This window comes from Lactuca serriola, chromosome 8 (genome assembly GCF_051521515.1).
Source record: "Lactuca serriola cultivar US96UC23 chromosome 8, Lser_US96UC23_V15, whole genome shotgun sequence".
NCBI classification, from domain to species: Eukaryota; Viridiplantae; Streptophyta; class Magnoliopsida; order Asterales; family Asteraceae; genus Lactuca; species Lactuca serriola.
Window position 1 is genome coordinate 200,432,295 of NC_136415.1, and position 25,637 is coordinate 200,457,931.

Genomic DNA, 25,637 nt, shown 5'->3' on the forward strand with positions numbered 1-25,637 from the left:
TATATGATTTTAAAATGAAAATTTTGTTTGAAAATTTACAGTGTTACACCACTCAACTCTGAATCACCAACATGAAAGATCGTCACCCAAAATATAAAAGATGACAAAACCAAATCAAAACAATGGACAGTGCAAACCAACACTATGCATACCACCTACAAGTTCCTTAGTATTCCTAGAACACCTCCGACCCAAGTAAGGATCCAATGTTTTCAATAATACGAGCCCAATACTACCTTTCACACCTATTCATACTCGTTCCAAGGACTATTCCTAGACTCCCAAGTCACTTCACATCACCCCCCTAAACTCCTCGCACGCATGCATATGCCTGAACACATACATAATGTTATACTTCCTAGACATCTCTCGCTAGGATCATTCCCTTTTTTGTAGAACCCGGGTTGCTAGAAGACTCTACCAATATCGTCGGTTATCTTGTACATGCGAGTTATACATAATAGAGGATAGAATAGATTGTCGAATAAGTCCTTCTACCCTGAGCCCACAACCAAACAAAGAATAGGAAATAAGGCTAAATCAATTATTCTAGGGTTATTCAATCCTAATCATATACAACTCTAAAGCATACACTTAGAAAATGTAACGTCCCAATTTCACAACCAAAATTTTTCATTTTATTCGGGTAAAACTTTTCAATTATAAATTTTGTTTTAAGAAAACCATTTATTCATAATTACATTTATCTAAAATTGGAGTAATATAAAGAACGTGAAATCCTCAATGTTGCTGATGCATGTCTATAGTTCCACCTTCGCCTTCCCACGATCACCGATAGAACCTAAAACATAAAAAATTGGGTAAACACAAAGCTTAGGGCTTGTTTGATATGTAGCTGACTGGGTCTAGTCAGCACTTTTGGCTGACTCGGTCCAGTCATCTAGTTTGATAAAGGGATAATATATCTGATCCAATCCAATGTTCTGATTTGGTCATGAAAAATTGGTTGATTCAGTCCTAAGTAAAAAAGTGGCTGACTGGAAAACATCCCATTTTGCCCCTTCGTGAAAAACAGACGCTCCCTTCTTCCATCATCCCTTCCTAGTTTGCAGCTTCCTTCCTTCGTCGTCTCTTTCCTCCGCCTCCACGGAGAAAGAACGTTATCTCCCTACTGTTGCATAAACCTTCCGACCTACTGCAACCGGCGACCACCCCGTCATCTTCCCCTAACTAGTCGATCGGAGACCACCATTCTTCCGACCAGGCAAATATCTTTCCCAGTTTGCTCCATTTTTTGCTATTCCTTTTCGATTTTGCTGTGAAATTTTTGATTTTGTATTTTAAAGGAAATGATTTCGTATGAATTGTAGTAGTCGTATGAGCAGAAAAAAAAGTGCACAACAAGTGTTCGATTGTTTGCCAATAAGAGTGGTGACTTGGCATATATTGTGTTAATTTATGGTATACTCCTACTGTATAATATTTGATGCATTTGTGGTGGTTAACTGATGCATAGTGATGAACAATACTATAATATTCATAGTCTTTAAAACAAATGAATCCTAACTATTGCATTGATCAATCCCACAAACCGACTATCACCAGGTAAAGATAAATCCTCGATTAATAGTATATATCCTTCAAGTTTAACCCAAGGTCAAACTAGTTAAAAGCCAACGGTCAACGATCAACAAGTTAACGGTCACCACGACATGGAACGCTCTTCGCCACGTCGTGTGCATATCTAAACCAAATAGTCCACATACAGGACACTACCACATCGTGGAAATATCAGGACAATCCAATCGTGAATTTGGACCTTGCCACGACGTGGGCCCTCATTGGCCACGTCGTACAAACTAGCAGACTGTACCAAAACTCCATTAAGATCTTAATCCTTATGGATCAAGGCTTAAAACCTCAAATCCACTTCTTCCTAATGACTTAATGGATAAAATTTAAACTTTATCCATTAGTGTAACACTCTGTTTCTGGTATGTGATTTAACTAAAGTTTTTCTTTTCTTGAGAGGTACTCAACGAGTCTGTAGCCCGACTCGTCGAGTAGAAGACGGATTGATTACGCGAGTTAAGCTGGCAACTCAGCGAGTCCATACGCTAGACTCGACGAATCCGCCTGTCTGGGTGAAGCCCTAGTTTAAGGGTTTGCACCCTATTTAAACACACTTATACGCCCCAACCTCACCTCCATCACTCTCAGAGTATCTCTTACCGAACCCTAGCCCCCTTTTTAAGCGTGTGAATGATTGTTGCTTTGTGAAGGAATTTTAGAGCAAGTAGAAGAAGGAGAAGATTGAAGAGTTCAAGGAAGAGGAAGTAGATCCATAGCACACTCAGTTGTGGTCATCTTTTATGGTAATAAAGCCTCCATATTGGTTATTGATCTAGTAGATCTTGTTTGTCCCCAAATTGTTGCTTTTGAACCCTAAAAACCCCAAATCCTTTATGATTAAGCCTTATGTTTGGGTTATACTTTAGATCTGGACCCTCATTGCATTCTAGTAGTGTAAAGTTTCAACTATAGTCGTGATTGAGGTCCCTCTCGATCTTAGAACCCCATTAAGAGATTAGCTTTGGCATTTGAAGCCTTTAAAGCCATGCATGCACATAAAGTTGGCAACTTTACGTGATAAGCATGCCCTAGAAGCTTGGATCTATGGCTTGGAGCCGCTGCATGGCTCAAATCAGGTCTGTATGGAAAAGGGACTGAATGGACTCGGCGAGTCACAAGGTTGACTCGACGAGTCACATGAAGATAGTCGTGGACTCAACGAGTTGGATGAGCAACTTGGCGAGTCCGATGAAAATTGCCTTAGACTCGACGAGTTGTTCTACAACTTGGCGAGTCGGATGAGTTTTTCCCGAGAAAAGTAGTGTTTAAGTGAAATGGCTTCATTCCTTAGTAGTTACACGTAAAGTCAGCAACTTTACGTGTTCAGATGTTCCCAAGGGCTCAGATCTACGAGTTAGAGGCCTTGGAATGGATTAGAGTTCGATTGTATGGAATCTGCGATAGGACTCGGCGAGTTGTTCTTCGGACTCGACGAGTCGAGTCACGAGTCCCCGTTTTCCCTTCGAGTTGTGAGTTCAGAGTAAATCAGTGAGTGGGAAAGGGACTCAGTGAATTAAAGTTAGAATTAGTAAAGGAGGGACTCGGCGAGTCTACACCCTAAATCAGCGAGTCCGGTCAACTGGAAGTTGACTTTGACCAGGGGTAAAATAGTCATTTTACCCTGAGGGCATTTACAAGTAACTGATCTAGTGTTTTTGGGATGTGTAGCCGGTCAGTTCTGGAGCAGCAGTCAGACACTTTTTGAGTTAGCATCTCAGCAGCTAGCACTACGAGGTGAGTTTTCCTCCCAGTAGGAACGAGTCTACGGCCACAATGTCGGCCCGTCTAGTTAGCAGTAGTTTCAGACTTTGGTCTGATGCAGTAGTTAAGTGTTCTTGATGTCTTCGTGATTCAAGCATGTCTTTGTGTTATGTGTTCCGGACTTCGGTCCGATGCAGTTTCCGGACTCCGGTCCGATGCAGTGGGCAAGGCCTAATATTTGTTTATATGTTATTGTATGGTATGTGGTAGTCTGGGGGAGCTCACTAAGCTTTGTGCTTACAGTTTCAGGTACTTCCGCAAGCAAAGGGAAGAGATCCGGATGATGGCATTGCACACACCACAACTTCAGCTTTTGTCCTGGGAGTCTATTTCAGATATCATGTTATGTTGTTACAGTTCTTTTGTTATGACACATCTATTATAACTTTTTGGGATTTATGACGTACGATTTTATGATATATTATAAATCGTGGATAACCTTAGTATTATTTAAACAAAAATTTTTGGGTCGTAATTTGGGTCGTTACAATTAGGACCGTACCCCAAAGCAAGATCTACAACCCTAAGTCCATTAAGCACTTAATATGACCAAGACTTGAACATGGGACCAAGAACACTCAAGCTAAGGTGTTGTTTGTTTTTTTGGAAAAAAACCTCTCCAAACCTCTTACTGTTGCGCGGCGCAGCACACGCGCAACACTTTTTATCTCGCAACTGTTTGTTTTTTAGAAGTCTTCTGAGTCAAAAACCTTTGCACGTGCTCTGTTTGGCGCAACACTTGTACTGCCTCTTCCAACCTCTTCTTCTTCTTTTTTTTATTGCTGAAATTTTGATTATATGTTATTAAAGTTTTATTTCACATTTTATTTTGTTTTTTTTTTCGTTTATTCTTATTGAAGTTATTTGTCATTTTTTTTATATTCAATAATGATAATTTCTTGATGAAATGTCATTATTTTTTACTAAAATATCTTTATTTTTTTGTTGAATATCATTATTTTTTACTGAAATATCATTAATTTTTACCGAAATGTTATACATTATTAAATTTTACGTATTAAAAAGCTATTTTTGGTTTATTTTAATTTTTTAATATCTGCAATAGTATGCAGATGTTAAAAAAACAAACATGTTTCTTATTATAGTCTGCAGCCGTTTGGTCCACCTCTTCTACTGCAGAGGGTTGCAGAGGTGGTCCGCAGACTTCATGAATTTTTGCTTCAGAAAATCAAACAACACCTAAGACTTCGTTTTCTCCATTAATAGACATTCATGACCACAAGAGTCTCATAATAAGCTCTGGCGTTTCTCCAAACTCCAAGAGCTCTCAAGAAGGGACTAAAACCACTCATTAAAGACCTTAAACATGAATATTGAAAGAACAAGGTCAAGGTGCAAGTTTTTTACCTCAAAAGATTCAGAAACTTGAAGAAGATGATGGATCTAGACTTGCTATATGCTTCCTTGCACCAAAAAGGAGTTCCTTTCTTCACAAGCTTCACTAAGACGAGATAAACCACTTCAAAATCAAACCATCATGTTCATAACCATGGAAGAGGGGCTAGGGTTTCATTTTAGAAGATGGAGGCTGAAGAGGACCCCCTAAAGTGGGAGATAAGGTACTTAAATATGGGAGAAACCCTAAAAATCTATGGGCTTGGGCTGCAACGATCACCAAGTCGTGGCCATTCTCTTGTCATGTCGTGGCGCTCACCTAAAACACGTGTTCTTCATCTTTCATGTCACGTGGTGACACTCCATGCGTCATGTTGTGGCATATGGTTTTCCTCAAAATCATACCATAGACTTTTTTATATCATTCACTAATCTATTATGGGAAATGGGTGTTACATCATCATTGTGGGAGATTGAGGTTGGGAAGGTTAAGTTATCATTCACTAATCTATTCTGGGAAATGGGTGTTACATCATCATTGTGGGGAGATTGAGGTTGGAAATGTTAAGTTTGAACTTGTTGAAATTGGTTTGGTGTTTGGTAAGGGTTTAATTGTTGGTATAGTTGTTGGAAAAGAAGGTGATTGTGGAATTAGTGAGTTTATTGGAAGGAGCATATGCATGAAACATGTTGGTGGTGATTTGAAATTTTGGTAATGGCGAGATGTTGTGTTGTGTGTGAATGCGTCGATAGGTGTGTTCGGATTTTAATCCATTTTGGGGATTGTAGTCTAGAGAGAGAAGTGAAAATATTGTGTTTTGTAGTATAAAGGTTGATTGGTATTTATAAGTATAATTTACAAGGTTTAAAAAAATGTTTTTTTTTTTTTTTTTTCCAACAGAAGACCATCAGTTGTTTCTCTTTCATTTGTAACACTTACACAGGTTGTGGGAGTTGTTTGGAGCCAACTCATGCATGACTCGGTACACATAGCTCTCTTGGGCATTCCATATAGCCTAAGATGGAAAGTGGGTTGCGACTCTACTCTAATCTCTAATAGATTGTTTTTACTTTTTGCTTAGGTCTTGATTCATGAATGTGGAGTCTAATCTCTAATAAATTATTTTTTCTTTTTGCTTTGGTCTTGATTGATGAATGTTTGAGCTAAAGGGGTTTCAAGAGCATAAAGAAACTCATTAATAATGTCGGTATTTTATTTTAGAGAAATTAAATATCCTCCTATTTTTTGTTCCTAAAAATCTTCCTACCCAATTTCTCTTTATTTTATTCGTTTAATGGCTCATTCATTTGAAAATTCAAAGAGTATCATAAAGGAATAAAACATCACTACCAGTCCAGCCACTATATCCATAAAGGAATAAGAAAACAAGCCGATTAGATCATGTCCCCATTTTCACCATTATCCACTAGCAAAGGGTATAATCGCCACACTCGTATCAACCAACAAAATACATCGACATTGTAAACGAAATTGGCTGAAAGCCATTCAATACAAGAATGAGAAAACCTCAACAAACTCAACTGCTAAGGGACAGATTTGCCCCTGATGAAAAGAGTCAGTCAATCAAGCCCAGATTATTATCAAATTTCCAACAAACTTATTTCAGGCTTTTGCAACAAAAAAGTAAAAGAAATAATTAACCCGTCAACGCAGACGCTCCAGAAATAATCTCAATCAGCTCAGTTGTGATAGATGCTTGACGAGTCCTGTTAAAATCACATCATAGATAATCAAAGTGCCAAAATTAGCAATCCATTTTCTTTTATTTGTGTATTACATCATTCATTCTAATTTCATCTTTTGGTGTGTGTGTGTGTGTGTGTGTGAGAGAGAGAGAGAGAGGACCTGTTGTATGTGAGAGTGAGACGATCAAGCATGTCACCAGCATTTCTGCTGGAACTGTCCATAGCAGACATACGAGCTCCTTGTTCACTGCATGCATTCTCCAAAACCGCGTTAAACATCACCTGATAACATTCCCAAAATATTCAAATTACCACTTTGCCCTTTGCCCATTAATTACAAAAACATATCATAACTAGCCCACAACACTGTTCAATTTACATTGTGACCTTATAAAGTACTTTCAGTTCTTTATGTTACAGCATTGTATAAAAAAAACAAATAAATGTAAGAGTAAGAGGGAAGTTACGCATGAAAACTGGAACTCTGCAAGATTCTGAAGAACTTCTGACTTTGTTTCACCACCTTCAATTTCATAAGCATCCAAACTACCAATCTTTCCTCCAGCCTCAGATTCTCTTTCCACAATCTTCAAAAGAATAATACCCAACCCAAATATAAACATTTAATCATACAAATTATCATTATCAATACAAGGATTCCAATAACATTATTTACCTCAGGAGACAACACAGTTGCAGTTGTAGGCAAAAACGAGACAACAGATTGGAATTTATTGAATACGATCCTCAAAGCATCAAACTCAACATTCTTCAAGATGTCATCTGCAAGTACAGATACCTGAAAAAGTATATTTTTTTAATATTCTATGTAAATAAAATGTATAGTTAACAAAAAAAAGAGAAAACATACCTGGGTGTAGTTGAGAAAATTCTTTTGCAATTCAGTCATAATGAGTGAAATGTCTTTCTTAGAGTCACGGATGAGTTGGGCCTTTGCCTTTTCTCCCAAAATCACATATTTAGTTTCTGTGTCTGGACCTGAATAGATGCAAAAATAAATAAATAAACAAAAGTCAAGCATGTGATGATATTGAGAGTTTAATCAAGTGAAAAGCTTCTGTTATGTATATATATTTACCAGCATTGACTTTGTAAAGAGCCCTGCTTATCTTCACTGATGTAGAATTAATACCACCACAAAGACCCTTGTCTGATGAGATTGTCACAATCACATTCTTCTTCACACTCACACCTGTCATAAAACAATAAAAAAAGAAAATTATAAATAAAATTTAATTCTATTTCATTTTCTACCATTGACAGTTTCCTAACATGTAAATGGAGACAAGACTTTAACTGGTAAGCTATATATAAGTCTTTCTTTTTTACTTGTTACAAAAAGAACGACTTTTAATAAAGAAAGCTGCTTTTAACAAAATTGCCTTGCTTACTTATGCCAAACATTTCCCAAGTGTGTTATCATTTTCTTAAATATATTTTTAAAAACTTTTATACAAATAAAAACTGTGTATGATTAAAAAAAAAAAAAAACATACTTGGGGTGTCACCAAGGAGAGCAGTAAATGGTTGCCAAAGTCCACGAGAATTTTCAGCTCTAACTTGAATTGCTCTCAGCTTTGAAGCTGCAACCATCTTCATGGCCTTTGTAATCTTCTGGATATTCTTTACACTCTTCATGCGGTTTCTAACTGCACAAAATTAATATTTACAACCATTAACACACCAAGATGATAGATATAATAACTTAAAAACTTTAAACACCACAAAATATTGAAACAAGAGCAAAATACAGAAAAAATACAACATACTTTCAACACTGTATCAATTTAGCCACTTTACTATTGTCTGCATGATTCTTATAATAATAGTTCAGTGGCTAAAGTCGTTAAAATGGAGAAAGTAAGTTATGCAATTTTTCTTAATCACTTCAAGAAAAAGTTAAAGTGGCTGAATCGATAAAACAATGAAAGTATGAAAGTAAAAGTGTTTTTTCTGTATTCTGTTCTTTAAATATTGACAGTATGTTAATTATGTGATTACCAATTTGAGTTGAAATGGAACGAACCCCAAGACCTACTTGCTCCCTGCAAACACCAGCCAATCATATAATAATCATTAATCAAATATTACAAAGGCACATAGCAAAATATACATGCATAACAGCAGTTTACTTGATCCAGTAGTGTTATTTGTACAATATTAAATACATTATAAACCAAATTTTTTACTTTAATTAATATAAAAACTGCTTGTATCACATTGATATCAAGGTCTTGTAACCAACAACTATTGATATCACATTCTTAGACTCAACAACCATCCACAATTAGATACATATAGTCATAACACTTAAGTTTTAACCAAATTAATGCAACAAGTTAAGAAATTAACAAGGAATATAATGCATTTAACAAATATAAAATTCACAATGATTGTTTGAATACTGAACAAATTGCACAGCTTTGTGTGTCACTTTTATGACAACTGCAACATCAAGATTGCATCCACCATGAAAGGGCAAAGCATCTACATCACCACTTCTTTGTGCGTATTGATGTCTAATGAGTTATAGTATTTTTTGTGTGCTATTTAATCCTTGAAAAGTAGTATTGAATTAAAGTACCAAACTTTCTTTTCAGTTTTCAGAATATAGCCAATACATATTACTTGGAGTTTTAATGAAAAATATATCACTTTCCCACAAAAAAGAAGGATAAAATGTGTTTTTAACAGAAAAAAATTGTTGTTCTATGCATCTTTGTTTAGCTTTTTCATTTTCTTTGTTGTGGCACTTGCTTAAGGAGGTCCTGTAGTTTACATAAGAAGTTAAAAAGGGGAGAGAAATTTTGTTAATTCAGAGACAATAATATCCATATTTATATAAAAGACAGTTCAAGAATCCATATGAGCACACTGAAATGAAGCTGGATCCTAGAATACAGGACCTAATAGCATCATCAGGCTTCCTAGGTACATTGGATTCCACCTTCCTTAATTTGCAACTATGTAAGGACTCTCCAATTTATATTACTAATGTAACTTTTCGACTGCGGTGCTGATTTTCGATACCAAAATTGCCATAAACTTAAGGGAAAACCAGACAAATACGTTAAAAATCATAACAATGCTACAAATACATTCGAAAATCCACATCAATTTCTGATCAGTGATAACATATGTTGACTTTACCACAACCCTCCCGTCTACATCCGGGTATAAGAATAAAGAAGAAATTGCGAACCAAGAACAAATAAACAGAATATATAGTAATATAACACGATTCAAAACGAATACTAATATCTAAATCGAACAAGCAGTTTTGCATCGGAACATAAAACAATCAAAAAATCCAATCCAATTGTGAACGAGACCGTAAAACCAACAAATACAGATTGAAACAAAATAAAAAAATCTGCGAGATCAAGAAATGAAGACAGATCTTACTCGGTAGGGGCAAGAGTGGATCGAATCGCATTGATAGGGCTTGGAGAAGAAACAAGAGGACCCAAACGCCTCCCTTCTCTTCTCAGGGCAGCCATCGCCATTGGAGTTGGATTGTGTGTTCCTGAAAATCAACGAAATTTGGGTGGTTATCGCACAGGTCGATCGATCTGTGATTGTTAGGGTTCCGAGAGCTTTGAACTAGTGTGCGTTGTTGGTAATCGCAGCAAACGTTGATGTGGTCCGAAGCTCGTGTGAAAAGCACTGGATCCGATTCTTAAGGCCTACCATGCACAAATTTATATGTGGGCTTCGACTGGCCCAACCAGTAATCGCACAAACGCACACGAGGTTCACGTTAGCGCAACATATTTGTAGTTCCATAAATTGGAATTGAAAGTGAGAAAATAGGAAATCTATAAATTCCTTGAGGGTGCTTTGGATTGTTTATTAATAGGGTTTTGAGGATTGATTAATTAAAACATCCTATGTTTGAAAAAATGACACAAAATCACAAAGTTTATCAATTTTTAGTGGTTTTGTCATGACATCCATTTTTTTAAGGATGTGTTTGGGTTAGTTTTTTTCTATCACAAAAGTGATTTTTTTTTTTTTTTAAAAATATTTATTAGTTTATGGCTTTTAGGAAAAACGAGTTTTAAAGTGTTTGGATAAGAAAATTTACTTTTTAGAAGTAAAATGGCTAAAAAGCTAAAGGTGCGTTTAGTTACGTAAAAATGAGCCGTTTTCCGGAAAAAAAATTTCCAAAAAAAATGAGAATTTTGAAAACGCGTTTAGTTCGTCTATTTTTTTAATTTTTTGACAAAAAATGAAAATTTTCTGTTTTCTAAAATTACAAAGAAATTGGAATTTTTTGGAAAACCAATAATCATTATTTTCCACATTTTTCTAATTCCAAAATTTTTCTAAAATATAAACACACGCCTACTCTCACCCCACCCACCTCTACCTAACCCACCCACCCCCACCCCCTACACAACACATAGACACCCCCCCCCCCCCCACACACACACACAACCCCACATCCCTCCCTAGGGTTGTTCACTATTTGGATAAAACTAAATTGTTCAATTGGATCATTTGGATCGGACTATTTGGTTCAGATATTTGGATTTTTGGATTGATTTTTAGCAAAACCGAATTATTATTTTGGATTTCGGATTGGTTTTGGTTTACATTATAAAAACCGAATAGTCCAAAAAAACCGAATTACAATTTATTATTTTGTTCTTTCTAATACATATCTTTAATAATTTATAAATTTACTAAATTATTCTTTTAGTATATTAAAAATTTTGATCATCTATAATACTTTAATATCTACTTCTTATAAAAAAAATTGTTTATAAAGTAGTAATATATAATATATTTTTCTTGATAGTTATTTATAAGTTTTAATTCACAACTAATTAAACAGAATTGTTTAGTTTATATTACAGAGTAAGTTATTATAAAAGTTATATATTTGTTGAAATGTCTTGATTCTTGAAAACCGAATTGTAAAAAACTGATCCAACCGAATTATAATTTGGTTGGATCGGATCGGATTTGAATTTAGTTTTGACCATTTGGATCTACGTTTTGAAAACCGAAATTATTTTGGATTCACTTGATCGGATCGGATTAAATTGATCCATTCAAACGAACATCCCTATCCCTCCCCCACAAAACACACACACAAACACAAAAACACCCATCCCCCACCCCCACAAGCACACACACACAACCCACACAAACCCACACCCACACCCACCCCCACCCACAAACACACACACACACACACAACACATAAACACACACCTCACACACACGCGCCCCCACAAACACACATACACCCCCCATAAACAGACACACACAACCCACCCCCACCCCCCCCCCCCACACACACACACACAAACACACACAACACATAGACACACACCCCACAAACACACACACACACACACAAAAAAACTACACAACCCCCCCCCCCCCCACAAACACACACACACACATACAACCCACATCCCCCCACCCCTACCCAAACCTATATCATACCTATCCACCCCACCCCTACCTATTCCAAAGATATAAATTAGGGATGAGCAGTTTGTCCCAAATCCCGATCTCGTACCGGTACCGGTACTGAACCGTATCGGATTTAAGAATATGGGACGGTACTTGGTACTCAAAATACATGAAATTCGGGAATCGGTACTAGCGGTACAGGTACTAGTACCGAAAACTAGTACCATTCCCGGTACCGGTACCGATGATGTTAATTCGGTTCGATACTCGGGATTGACTTTTGACCAAATTCGGTTTTCGGGAAATTGGGAACGGTACGGGTCGGTACCGGTCCCGTCCCACGCTCATCCCTAATATAAATTAATGAATTAAACTTAGCCCAAAACATCATATGAATAACATTAAAATAAAATGCACCATGAAATGATTTGGTAACCATGGATGATCAATCTCAAATCGATATGAGGTAGGGTGAAGTGGGGTGGGATAGGATGGGTAGGGGTTGGTGGGGTAGTGTGGGATGAGGTAGGGTGGGGTAGGGGTTGGTGGGGTGGGGTGGTATGGGGTGAGGTAGGGTAAGGTAGGGTGGGGTGGGGTGGAGTGTGAGTGGCATTGCGGGTTTGTGTGATGTTAGTTAAAATAACAAAAATTGGAAAATGAAAACTCATAGAAAAATGCACATCTAAACGCGTTTTCTGATTTTCTAAAACGGAAAATGAAAATGAATAATATTTAACTAAACGCGTTTTCTAAATTTTCCAATGAAAACTGAAAGCGGAAAACGAAAACTAAAAACGGAAAACAGAAAATGAAATCTGTTTTTCCGCAACTAAAACGCGACCAAAGATTTTTCAGCTTTTAGAAAGCTTTATTTTTTCCTATCCAAAAAGCTATTCTAAAAAACGTTTTTTAAATACACAAACACTTTTTTAACTTATTAACTTTTTGAAAAGCTAAAAAGCTAATAAGCTATTTTTAAAAGCTATCCCAAACACTCACTTAGCATAAATATTTTGAACATAGGAGAGTTTTTCCAAAATGGCATTTAGTTAGTTATCATATGCATACATGGCTGGAAAATGATGACGGGGATGTTGATGTGGCAAAGCAACACTATATATATATATATATATATATATATATATATATATATATATGAGTTAGAGAAAGGAACTTAATCGATATTACAATTGTTGAATTTTTTTTTTAAATATTCACTTATTCTATGAAATCAAGCTTGAATCTTTCTTTTAGAGGCAGAAATTGTGATGGAATCAAATGCAATTGAATCTTTCTTCCAGAGACATAAATGGTAATGGAATCAAATGCAAGTGTGCATATGTATGTCCAATTGCGATTTCCAATAGGTGAACATGAGTGTCATGATATATTTTGATAGTATCATTTACAATTGCCATGTTTCAGGTCAACATTTGACATACGTCTAAATATTACATTACACTCACTTAAAGATCATCATGCATCTTAGGTCGAAGGCTAATAGAAACATTCGACATATTTTGTTCAAGATTCACTAAATGACGTTTTTTTAACAACAACAAATATATAAAACCAAAAACAAGAACTAGCAAGAAGCTAGAACTACAAAAAGATACACGATGTTACGACATTACAAAACATATGGCATAGGGTTTTTTTAACCATAACCCCAATCTATCTTAAACTTAGCTCTATTAGAACACCAAAGGAAAGAAAGGGAAACAATGTCATAAAAAATAATACTTTTTTTGGTTGAACAATACCAGAAACATACATATTTCTAAACTTCCAAAGCTAACACCAAGTAACAAAGAACACCTTTTCAAGCACTTCTTTAACTTGCTTCTTTATTCTAAGATTTCCAAACCAATCCACCTAATCAGCAACAGAGTTAAAAGAATACGACTGTAAACCCCACCAAGCCAGAATTTTAGCAAGAACCGTCTTTGCAACCAAGCACTTGAAAAAAAGATGATTATTGGATTCCATTGTAGCATCACAAATAGGACAACATATAGAAGGGATATCCAAACCTTTTAGAGAAAAATTTTGTCTCGTGGGTAACCGACCCATGAACATTTTCTAGCAAAAAACATTCACTTTAATAGGCACCAAGTTGACCCATTTAGTAGCATTGGAAACCTTATCCAAGATAACCAAATCAATCAAATCTCGAGCCGAAGAAACTGAAAATTCTCCTGAAGTCTCTAGATCCCAAACCTAACGATCTGGCACATGTTTTTGGGAAACTGAGTTACGAAGCTCAAAAAATAAAGAAGCCTACTCACTCTCAGTTCCACCAAGAGGAAAACGACGAAAAGAATCCAACCAATAAGAATTGCTACACTTAAAAGCCACCAAAACATTTTTGTCATTTTCTAATAAAAACAAACATGGAAAACAGTCTTTAAGAGGAATTTCTCCCAGCCATACATCCAACCAAAAACGAGTATTATCATCCAATTTAACTTCTTGCAGCTATCAAAAAAAATTATACCTTTAACACATAAATCAAGAATAGCTTGAATGATGTCAATCCAAACTGATCTTCGATGAAGAAGAGTATCACAATTCGAAAGAGCATTTTCCTCGTCGATCTCTTTCACAACACGAGCCCATAAAGAAGTTTGATTAGTTCTAAATCTCCACATCCATTTATAAAGAAACGCCTTATTCAGAGCAAAGAAACTTCCAACTCCCAAACCCCTATCTCTTTTGCAGCCAACCTATTATCCTAAGCAATCCAAGAGATCTTCTTATCATATTTGTCTATCCCTTTAAAAAGGTTACTTCTCAACTTCTCCAACTTAGCAATAATACTAGCCGAAAATTTAAAAAAAGACATACAAAAAGTAGGAATAGAACCAAAAACCGACTTAAGCAGCGTAAGACAACCACCCACAGAAAGGGTGTTAACTTTCCATTTAGACAATCTCATAGAAACCCTTTGAACAACCGAATCCCAAGAATGTAACATGGACATGGAACCTCCAACCATAGAACCAATGTATATGAATGGAGTCTTAAGAGCTGCACAACCAACTGAATCTGCCACTAACTCAACTTCATGAAAAGGAACACAAACTCCTAACATATGTGATTTTTTCACATTAATATTCAATCCAGACGCCATAAAAAAACATTGTAAAATAGAAACAATGTTAGAAATATTAGAATATTTCCATTCACCTATTAAAATTGCATCGTCTGCATAAAAAAGATGAAAAATCTGCACCGAGGAGTCGAAGGAAAGACTTGTGAAAAGACCATTCTCCATAGCCCGAGTAAACATAATATGCAAGGACTCCATCACTAAAATAAAAAGAAAGGGAGAAAGAGGGTCACATTGTCGTAACCCTCTAAAAAACGAAACCTATCAGAAGGGCTGCCATTGTGTAACGACCCAAAAATCATGACCAAAAATTTCTTTTTAAAACATTACTAAACCATATATATTAAATCATTCCAATCATACTAAAAGGGTTATATAACAAATCAGAGTATCTTTTCAAAACCCTTATTCATTTTATCAGAGTAAACATCCCAGGCTAAACTTCTTGGTGTGTGTCATGCGATCATCCCGAGCTCTTCCCTCCGCTACCGGAAGTACCTGAAACCAAAACTGAAAACCGTAAGCACGAAGCTTAGTGAGTTCCCCAACCTACCACATACCATGCACATAATCGCGTACTGCAAATATTAAGCCTCACCCTCTACCTCGGGCATCGCCCGCTACAACAGGCCCCGCCTGTCTTCGAGCCCTGCTCGGTGTACAAATTTGTTTCTCTTAGGCCCCGCCTGTCTCTAGGCCCCGCCCGCTAACATGTACTAACATACAATCATATCATCACACATCAACTGGACATATACTACTGGATTCCTGTTCTAAGGTCTCGCCTATCTTAGGCCCCGCCCCTGCCCTGCTACCGATGGGTCATGGAGCCCCCGTCCACGCTCCTACTGATAGTGAGCTACGGGCCCAACCCACACTCACTCCCTTCCTTCCTTGGGCCTCGCCCCTACTCTGCTGCTAATGAGATATGGAACACCGTCCACCTTCTGCTATTGGTGAGATACGGGACCTCACCCACACTCACCTCCCTGCCACATGTATCACACAGACAACAAGTATAAATTATCATGTAAACCATTCCTTGGGAACCCGCCCGCTAACATTGGACCTTGGTCCTGAATATCATACTAGCATACAGTGCCTAGGGCTAACCCACGGGTCTTCCTACTCATAACTACATGGGCCGGCATTGTGGTCGTAGACCTATCCACATGTAACGCTCGTAGATCCGAGTTAGTCGATTTAGGGATAATAGGGGTCGAAAACGACTTTTCGGCAAAAGATTATTTAGAATAAATAATCTTAACCAAGTTATAGTATATTTCACAAGGTTTCCGTACATATAAAGAACGCCGAAATCCGAGTTATAACGAAGAAGTTATGGTCCGTCGAAGTTTTACGGCAAAAACGGCATGACACCGGGAAGCGTAAAAAGTGAATTTACGATAGAAGACTTTTTAGCCTTAGTTATCTAAACCAAGTCGTAGAGTATGTTAAAACGAGAAAATCCATAAAAAGAACGCCCAAATCTGACTTCGTATGAGGAAGATATGATTTTTCAAAGTTTCGGCTTAGCAGTGTACAGCCCGAAACTCGAATTTTAGTTCGAGCGGTGTTTGGCTTACGCGAACTAAACGAGAGTTAAAGATCTCATTAATAGGAACTCAACGGTAAAAATATGGACAAAAACGGAGTTCGTATGAAGGAGTTACGAATTTTCCGCGGTCATTTAACAGTCTAAACGCCTCCTACTGTTAAATTTATGATCGGTCGAGAATTAGCCGACGGAGTCAAAATGAAAGTTCTAGATATTATTTTTAACTACGCATGGATATAAAGAACGTCGAAAACGGAGATAGTATGAGATAGACATGGATGAAGCTTAGTCTCTATTCTTCGAGCGCGATAATTTCGATACAGTTTTATAAATCCTAGATAGAATGAGAATTAGCCAACGGGGTCTAAACGAAAGTTGTAGTACTCGTAAATACCAACATGTGGATATAAATAAAGTCGGAAACGGAGCTCGTATGCGAAAGATATGGACGAAGCTTAGTCGCTACTCTTCGAGCGCGATAAATACGATACATTTTTTGTAAATATGAGATAGAAGAAGAATTAGCCGATGAGGTCTAAATGAAAGTTGTAGTACTCGTAAATACCAATGCGTGTATATAAAGAACGTAGAAAACGGAGCTTGTACGCGAAAGATACGGACGATGCTTGGAGACTACTTTACTATAAAATTCCTATAAATAAGAGATGAACTCTTCATAATTTCTTCACACCATAAGCCTCTCTTTCTCTCTCTAACTTCTCTCTAGCCTCCCTAAACCCCTCCCAAGTCTAGGGAACCTCCCTAGCACGAGAAGAAAGCCCCAGAGCGCCCGACGGCTCCGAGAAGAAAAGCTTTCGGCTCGGAAATGCTGCTCCAGCGAAGCCCGGTTTTTTCTATAAAACCTGTTGTTTTGTCGAGGAAAATTGTGTTAAGAGTAACGAAGTGTTGTCCAAACGCCGAGTCACCATCTTCTCAAGTGAGTGCATGGTCCATTTCATCTTACACATAGATATGAAGTATTTTAATATAAATTACGTGTTATGTGTGCATATTGTCTGAATACTTGCTGTCTATGCTGGTGAAAGATTTTTATACATGTTTTAAATGATGTAAACTGTATAAAGTATTTTATATCTACAAAATATGTTGGGTAAAACATGGCTAGATGAATGATGAGGGATAAAAGCTGAAATAGAGGAACATTAGTAGTACGGACCTAGTGCCCTATAGGTATACATTGGCAGCAGTGGACCTAGTACCCTATAGATGAGCACTGGCAGCTGCGCCACAACCCGTAGATGATTTAGATCTACGGTAAACGTCCTAGCATTTGCGCTCTAAGGACAATATCGGCAGTTGCGCCTAATAGGGAGCCTTATGACCATGACAGTAGTGTTTAAAGGTCAATACCTTCAGAAGCGCCTCATAGAAAATGTCCCAATTATGGCAGCTGTGCCTAAGTGATAATATTAGCAGCTACGCTTGACCAATGTGTCATTGGCAACAATGGACTTCATGTTGTTTCCTTAGGATGATCCTTAGGAATGAATGAATGAGAAATAGCTGATTCTTAGGGTAGATCCTTAAGAATAAAGAAGATAATAGGGATGGGTAATTGGGTTGATTGTTTGATTGTTTAAACATAATAATTTTATTATTGTGGGTTAAAAACCCTATGTACTCACCAGGTTTCCCAACCTGATGTAACGACCCAAAATTTTTTTTTTTTTGATATTACTTTAGAAAAACATTAATAAATAAAACATTGTCTAAATAAAAAGAAACATTGTTTGTTCACACCATAACACATTGCAACCATGTTCTCAAAAGCCAAACCGTACATCCCATCAAAATATCAGAGTACAATCCCAGTAAATCTCATAAATGCGGAAACCGAAGAGTGTGTGTATGACGTGCCGCTACCGCGTCGGCTCCTTCCCCTTCGATGCAGAGGTACCTGAAAACAAAACTGAAAATGTAAGCACAAAGCTTAGTGAGTTCTCCCAACGTACCGCATACCATATAAACACATAACATATATACTGCCAGGCTATTCTGGGGTGCCTGACTACCCGGTACGGCCATTCTGGGGTGCCGACCTACCCATACGGCCATTCTGGGGTGCCGTCTTACCCGTGTCAAGCCATTCTGGGGTGCTGACTACCCATGTCAAGCCATTCTGGGGTGCTGACTACCCGTCGGTCCTAACAACCGACCACAGGGACTGGTCCCCTCATACTACCTCTATCGCATATAACATAACAAGCCAGCATGCAAACATATAATCATAAACTGTCAGACGTATCTGGGGTGTCTGACTACCCTTCGGTCCTAACAACCGAACTCGACTACTATCACATACAGCATATCATGCTAGCATATAACATGTCAGGTACTAGCGAACTTAGATGATATCACAAAGACAATCATCTATCATACAACTGCTACTGGTGGGTCGGCATTGTGGCCTTAGACCCACCGCTACTGGAAGGTAACTCACCTCGAAGTAGCTGCTGAACTGATCGGGAACTAACTGACTGCCGCTGCTCCGGGAGTCCTCCGGCTGCAATATCCACGACATACTCAATCAAACACTGCTAACTGTCCTTTAGGTAAAATGACCATTTTACCCCTGGATTAACTCTAAGCCAAAGCTGGAGTCAACTTTCAGTTGACCCGACTCGCCGAGTGGATCACCACTCGCCGAGTCCCTAGCAAACCAATGTCCTGGGTCCCTGGTTCTACTCGTCGAGTCGGGCTATGACTCGACGAGTTCACCTTCTAACTGCCATTCAACACCTTCATCCTACTCGCCGAGTTGTATGAACAACTCGTCGAGTTCATCTTCATCCGATGAACACTTTATGCTAAGACTCGCCGAGTTGTATGAACAACTCGCCGAGTCTGTTCTTGAGCTATGAAGATTGCCTTGGACTCGCCGAGTCAGGGCATTGACTCGCCGAGTCCTAACATGGGTGAGTTCAGCTCCCAACTCACCGAGTCACCCCCTGTGACTCAAGGCTCAACTCGACACATGAAGAAGGGACCAATTCGGTGACTCGCGACCAGACTCGCCGAGTCACCTATGCGACTCGCCGAGTCGTCGCCATGCACTCCTTAAATATACCGATTTGCTCGGTTCCAGACCATGCCATTCATAGATCTGGACTTCTAGGACACGAATCACACGTAAAGTTTCCAACTTTACGTGTGGATATTCACCAATATGGTTTATAAGGCTCAAAATGTCTCAAAATGGTAGATCTAGGGCTAACAAGCCTCATGAGGCCAAAAAGCTAACAGCTCTGAGCTCCTGGAGCTCAATCTTACATAGATCCAAAGGCCAAACGCCTTATTACAACATATAATGAACATGCAAACTTGGGGAATTGACCAAGAAGGACCCAAATGAAGTTTTAAGCATAGAATCAAGGGGAAAACGGGTTATACCTCAAAGGAAAAGTTGAAATGACACAAGGATGGCTGATCTCCTTCTCCTCTTCTTGATCTACTCCTCTTACTCTTCAAAACCTTCAAGAACACACCAAGAATACCTCAAACTCTCAAGGAAACAAGGGAAAACGATGTAGGGGGAGTTCTGGGGGTGAATGGGGACGAGTTGGGGCGGAATGAGAGTTTAAATAGGGTGCAAACCCTTGAAACTTAGGGTTTCATCCCGCAGCGGTGACTCGCCGAGTCCAGGATATGGACTCGTCGAGTCGCCTACTTAAAACGCGTCCTGAGTCTCGTCCCTACTCGGCGAGTCGGACCCTATGACTCGCCGAGTCTAAGGCTAAATTAGGGCAATGCTCAAATAAAATTCACATACCGGAAACCAGGTGCTACAAATCTCCCCCACTTATTTTAGACTTCGTCCTCGAAGTCTGCCGCCTGATCCTGAAACAGCTCGGGGTAGTGCTCCATCATCTCGTCTACCGGCTCCCAAGTCCACTCTGAGCCCTTGCGGTGCTGCCATTGCACCTTCACTAGCTCCACCCTCTTGTTCCTTAAATCCTTCGACTTCCTGTCGAGGATTGCGACTGGGCGCTCGATGTAGTTCAGGCTGTCATCAACCTGAATATCCTCCAAAGGTACTACTGCAGAATCGTCCACTAGGCACTTCCGCAACTGCGAAACATGGAAAGTGCTGTGGATCTGGCTAAGCTCGGCTGGCAGATCCAGCCTATATGCTACCTTGCCCACCCGGGCTAAGACCCTGAACGGTCCGATGAATCGCGGGCCCAACTTGCCCCGCTTCCTGAATCGGATGACGCCTTTCCACGGTGACACCTTTAGGAGGACCATATCCCCGACCTGGAACTCTAAATCGGATCGACGCTTGTCGGCATAACTTTTCTGTCGACTCTGAGCAGTCTGAAGCCTGCTCCGGACCTGCTGTATCCTCTCAGTCGTCTTGAGCACCACTTCGGTGCTTCCCATAACTCTCTGGCCAACCTCACCCCAGCATATCGGGGTCCTACACCTCCGTCCGTACAACATCTCGAAGGGAGGGCGGTCGATACTCGCGTGATAGCTGTTGTTGTAGGAGAACTCAGCCAAAGGAAGATAGGTATCCCAGCTACCACCGAAATCCAGAACACACGCCCGCAACATGTCCTCCAAAGTTTGGATGGTCCGCTCACTCTGTCCATCCGTCTGCGGGTGAAAGGCGGTGCTGAAATGCAGACGAGTGCCCAACTCGTCATGGAATCTCTTCCAAAACCTGGAAGTAAAACGCACATCCCTGTCCGAGATCACCGATACTGGCACCCCATGCCGTGCCACAATCTCCCTGATATAGATGTCGGCCAATTTCTCGGCCGATATGCTCTCCGGAATTGGAATAAAGTGAGCACTCTTGGTCAATCTATCCACGATGACCCAAATCGAATCCACTCCGCGCGCGGTCCTGGGAAGCTTCGTGATAAAATCCATCGTGATATCTTCCCACTTCCACAGTGGAATGTCCAACGGCTGCATCTTGCCATGCGGCCTCTGATGTTCGGCCTTGACCTTCCTGCAGGTCAAGCACCGCTCGACGTACCATGCCACATCCCGCTTCATGCAGGGCCACCAATAGTCTAGACGAAGATCCCTATACATCTTCGTCGCCCCGGGATGAATAGAGAATCGGGACTTGTGCGCCTCCTCCATCAAAATCTGGCGCACGCCCCCATGATACGGCACCCACACCCTACGGTGTAGTGTCAATAACCCTCGGCTATCATAATCGAAGGAGGAAACCTGACCTACTACGCGCTCGTTCTTCCGATGCTCCTCCTTGATAGCCTCCTGTTGAGCTTCCCGAATCTGCTCCAACAGGGGAGTCACCACAGTCATCCTCAAACAGGCGTCCCTGATCGGCGCCGTCTTGTGGCTAAGTGCATCGGCCACCACATTGGCCTTTCCCGGGTGGTAAAGGATCTCGCAATCATAATCCTTCACCACATCCAACCACCGACGCTGCCTCATGTTCAGATTCGGCTGGTCCATGAGGTACCTCAAGCTCTTGTGGTCCGTGTAGATGGTACACCGAACCCCATAGAGGTAATGTCGCCAAATCTTGAGGGCAAATACCACCGCCCCCAACTCCAAATCGTGCGTCGGGTAGTTCGCCTCGTGAGGCTTGAGCTGCCTCGAAGCGTAAGCAATGACATGCCCCCTTTGCATCAGCACCGCGCCCAACCCAGAAATGGACGCATCGCAATAAACCACGAAATCCTCTACGCCCTCTGGCAGGGCTAAGATCGGCGCCTCACACAATCTCTGTCTCAGCGTCTCAAATGCAGCCTGCTGCTCGGGTCCCCACCGAAAGACCTCGACTTTCTTCGTCAGCCGCGTCAGGGGCACGGCTATCTTGGAGAAATCCTGGATAAATCTCCGATAGTAGCCTGCCAATCCTAGGAAGCTCCGAATCTCAGATGGGGACTTCGGAACCTCCCATCTCATTACGGCCTCAACCTTGGCCGGATCGACCAGAATCCCGTTCTGGTTGACGAGGTGCCCCAGAAATTGCACCTCGCGCAACCAAAACTCACACTTGGAGAACTTGGCATACAAGCTCTCCCTCCTCAGGGTCTCTAACACCTCTCTCAAATGCTCCTCATGTTCCTCCCGGGTCTTGGAATAAACCAAGATATCATCGATAAAGACTATCACAGACCGGTCCAGCATCGGTCTGCATACACGGTTCATGAGGTCCATGAACGCGGCAGGAGCATTGGTGAGCCCAAACGGCATCACCACAAACTCGTAATGGCCATAGCGCGTCCGAAACGCGGTCTTCTGCATATCCTCCTCCCTGACCCTCATCTGATGATAACCCGAACGCAAATCAATCTTGGAGAACCAAGATGCGCCCTGAAGCTGGTCAAAGAGGTCATCAATCCTCGGGAGCGGGTAACGGTTCTTCACCGTTACCTTGTTCAGCTCCCGATAATCTATACACATCCGATGCGACCCATCCTTCTTCTTCACAAACAGAATCGGGGCTCCCCAGGGCGAACTGCTCGGCCGAATAAATCCCTTGTCCAGCAGCTCCTGCAGTTGCGTAGACAACTCCTGCATCTCGGGAGGAGCCAACCGATACGGTGCTTTGGCTATCGGAGCCGCACCGGGAACGAGGTCAATCCTGAACTCCACCTGTCGCTCCGGAGGTATCCCAGGTAGTTCCTCCGGAAAAACATCAGCAAAATCTCGAACCACCGGGACCTCGCTCACGGTTGCCTTACCCGCCTCCCGGGTGTCCATCACGTACGCGACATAACCCGCGCATCCCTGCTGAAGGTAGCGCCTAGCCCTCGCTGCTGAACATACAGTGGGTCCACACTGCGGCCGCTCTCCATGAATCACTAACTCTCCCCCGCTTGGGGTCTTGACTCGCACTAGCTGCTGTGTGCAATCTATCACTGCTCCATTAGGGCTCAACCAATCCATACCAATAATCACCTTGTTCCCACGCAATGGAATGGGAACCAAGTCTACCAGGTAACACTCCTCAAACAGTCGCAGGACACAATCTCGAAACACCATCGATGCTCGCACCGATCGATCATCGGCAATCTCTACCTCTAACGGGCAATCTAACTCGCCTGAAGTCTCATGAAATCTCTTGCTAAGAGCAAGAGAAACGAACGATCGGGATGCACCCGAGTCGAACAATACCTGAACCGGGATGCCGTTCACATGGAACGATCCTAATACACATGTATACACACGGAGCACATATCAATATCATAACAATGTAAAATAAAAGATAGAAGGAAGGAATCATACCCGTCACCACATCGGGCGCGGCGCGTGCCTCCTCGGCAGTCAACTGAAATGCCCGACTCCTCACCACTGGAGCCTCTGCCTTGCCCTGACGGCCATCCGTGATCCGCAGGGTCGCTGGAGCTGGCGCCTTCACTGGCGCTAAAGCTGTCAATATGGGGCAATTGGCCTTCTTGTGGCCCCTCTGGTTGCAGTGGAAACACAGCAACTCCGATGCCTGAATAACGGTCGCAGGAGCAGTGCAATCCCTGCTGATATGCCCAAACTTGCCGCACTTGTAGCAGCCTGACGATCCCATCCTGCACGCCCCCTCGTGCGGCCTGCCGCACCTCCCGCAGCGGCTCGGTCCCGACTGGCCTTTCGGCCTCCCATCTGATCCCTTGGGCTTCTTCCCCGAAGCCCCCGATGACTGACCATTCTCAAGTTTCCGTTTCCGGATGTGCTCCAAATCTATCTCCCTCTCCCTAGCCCTGGCAATCATGGAGTCCAGGGTAGGGCAAGCCGAAAAACTAACATGCTCCCGAATGTCAGCTCGTAGCATATCATGGTAACGAGTCCTCCTCATATCCTCGTCACCTGCATACTGGGGCACCAATAAAGCCCTCTCCCGAAACTTGGCGGTGATCTCCGCCACGGTCTCTGTCGTCTGCCTCATGTCTAAGAACTCCCTGGCCAGCTGCTGAAGCTCGACCGCTGGCGCAAACTCTGCCCTGAACCTAGCCACAAAGTCCGACCAGGTCATTGCCTCGATAGCCGAGGCTCCCATCGAGTCACCCACTGACTCCCACCAATCTCGGGCCCGGTCCCGTAAACATCCTGCTGCGTACCTCACCTTCGACCCCTCGGGGCAGAAGCTGATCAACTGGGCAGACTCGATATCCGCAATCCACCGCCTGGCGACAATGGGGTCCTTCACCCCATGGAAATCCGGCGCACCACTGCTCCTGAAGTCCTTGAAGGACAGTGTGCGAGATCCTGACTGGCTAGAGGCCAAGTCGCTCCTGAATGCCCGTAGGCGATCTTCCATCATCTCCACGATCCCTTCCTTGATCGACCCAAAGATGATGGGGGTTGACTCAAGGATGCCCCTAGTGATCTCCGACGTGATGAACTCACGTAGCCTCTCCTCAATCGGCTCGGTGCCAGATCCCGAACCTGACCCCTCTCCTGACCCGCCATCTGTCGGTCTCGGTCGAAGTACCACCATTCTGCAAAACATTAATAATAATCATTAGTGGTACTGCTACTTTCTGAGGGATCTCAACTACTTACAGGTTCCTTGGTCTCGTCTTGGCCTTCCTCGGCTCGGGTACGGATCCTCTGCTTTCAGTAGTACGGGCCCATACTACCTTCCACATCTATCCGTACCTTCTCCGAGGAATTCCTCGACTCCACCAACTCCCCTTTACTACTGCTATTCTCCGATATTCTCACCCTAGGCTTGCCCTAGGGAGAACTCAAGTTCAACACAACTGGTCCTCAGCTGCTGTAGGTCTCCTCATAATGCCAGTTAGCCACCACCTAAACACCACCACCTGTGATGAGGATTAGATCATCCTTCAAGTAAAAGGCCCGTCCCTACAACGGTTGGACTCAAACAAGAGCTGCGCAATAGGGCCAGTTCCAACATTTTGGGATTATTCAACCCCGATTACATGTGGTGTGACGTGTTTACCTAGTGGCTCACTCCCATTACTCAGAATCCCACCGAGCACGAAGCAAGCAGCATTCGGATAAGGAAAAACAGACTCAAGCCAAAACTGTTCTTAAAACAAGAAACGACACTTAACATAGGATGCTAAGCTCATACTATCAGGCATAACCTAAACAGGCTACCCTACTGCTGTCTACTCAATTCTAGCATGC

General features: G+C 41.4%; 1 protein-coding gene across 1 annotated transcript; it reads right to left on the reverse strand.

The window, feature by feature from the left end:
• Positions 1-6,105: 6,105 nt before the first annotated feature.
• On the reverse strand, positions 6,106-10,112 carry ATP3 (gamma subunit of Mt ATP synthase). Its single transcript, XM_079012433.1, has 9 exons — positions 9,844-10,112; positions 8,440-8,483; positions 7,935-8,087; positions 7,517-7,630; positions 7,289-7,416; positions 7,094-7,216; positions 6,885-7,004; positions 6,578-6,699; positions 6,106-6,438 (listed from the first exon to the last, which is right to left on the reverse strand). The coding sequence occupies exons 1-9, from the start codon at positions 9,942-9,944 to the stop codon at positions 6,369-6,371; spliced, it is 975 nt and encodes a 324-aa protein (XP_078868559.1). The 5' UTR covers positions 9,945-10,112; the 3' UTR covers positions 6,106-6,368.
• Positions 10,113-25,637: the final 15,525 nt, after the last annotated feature.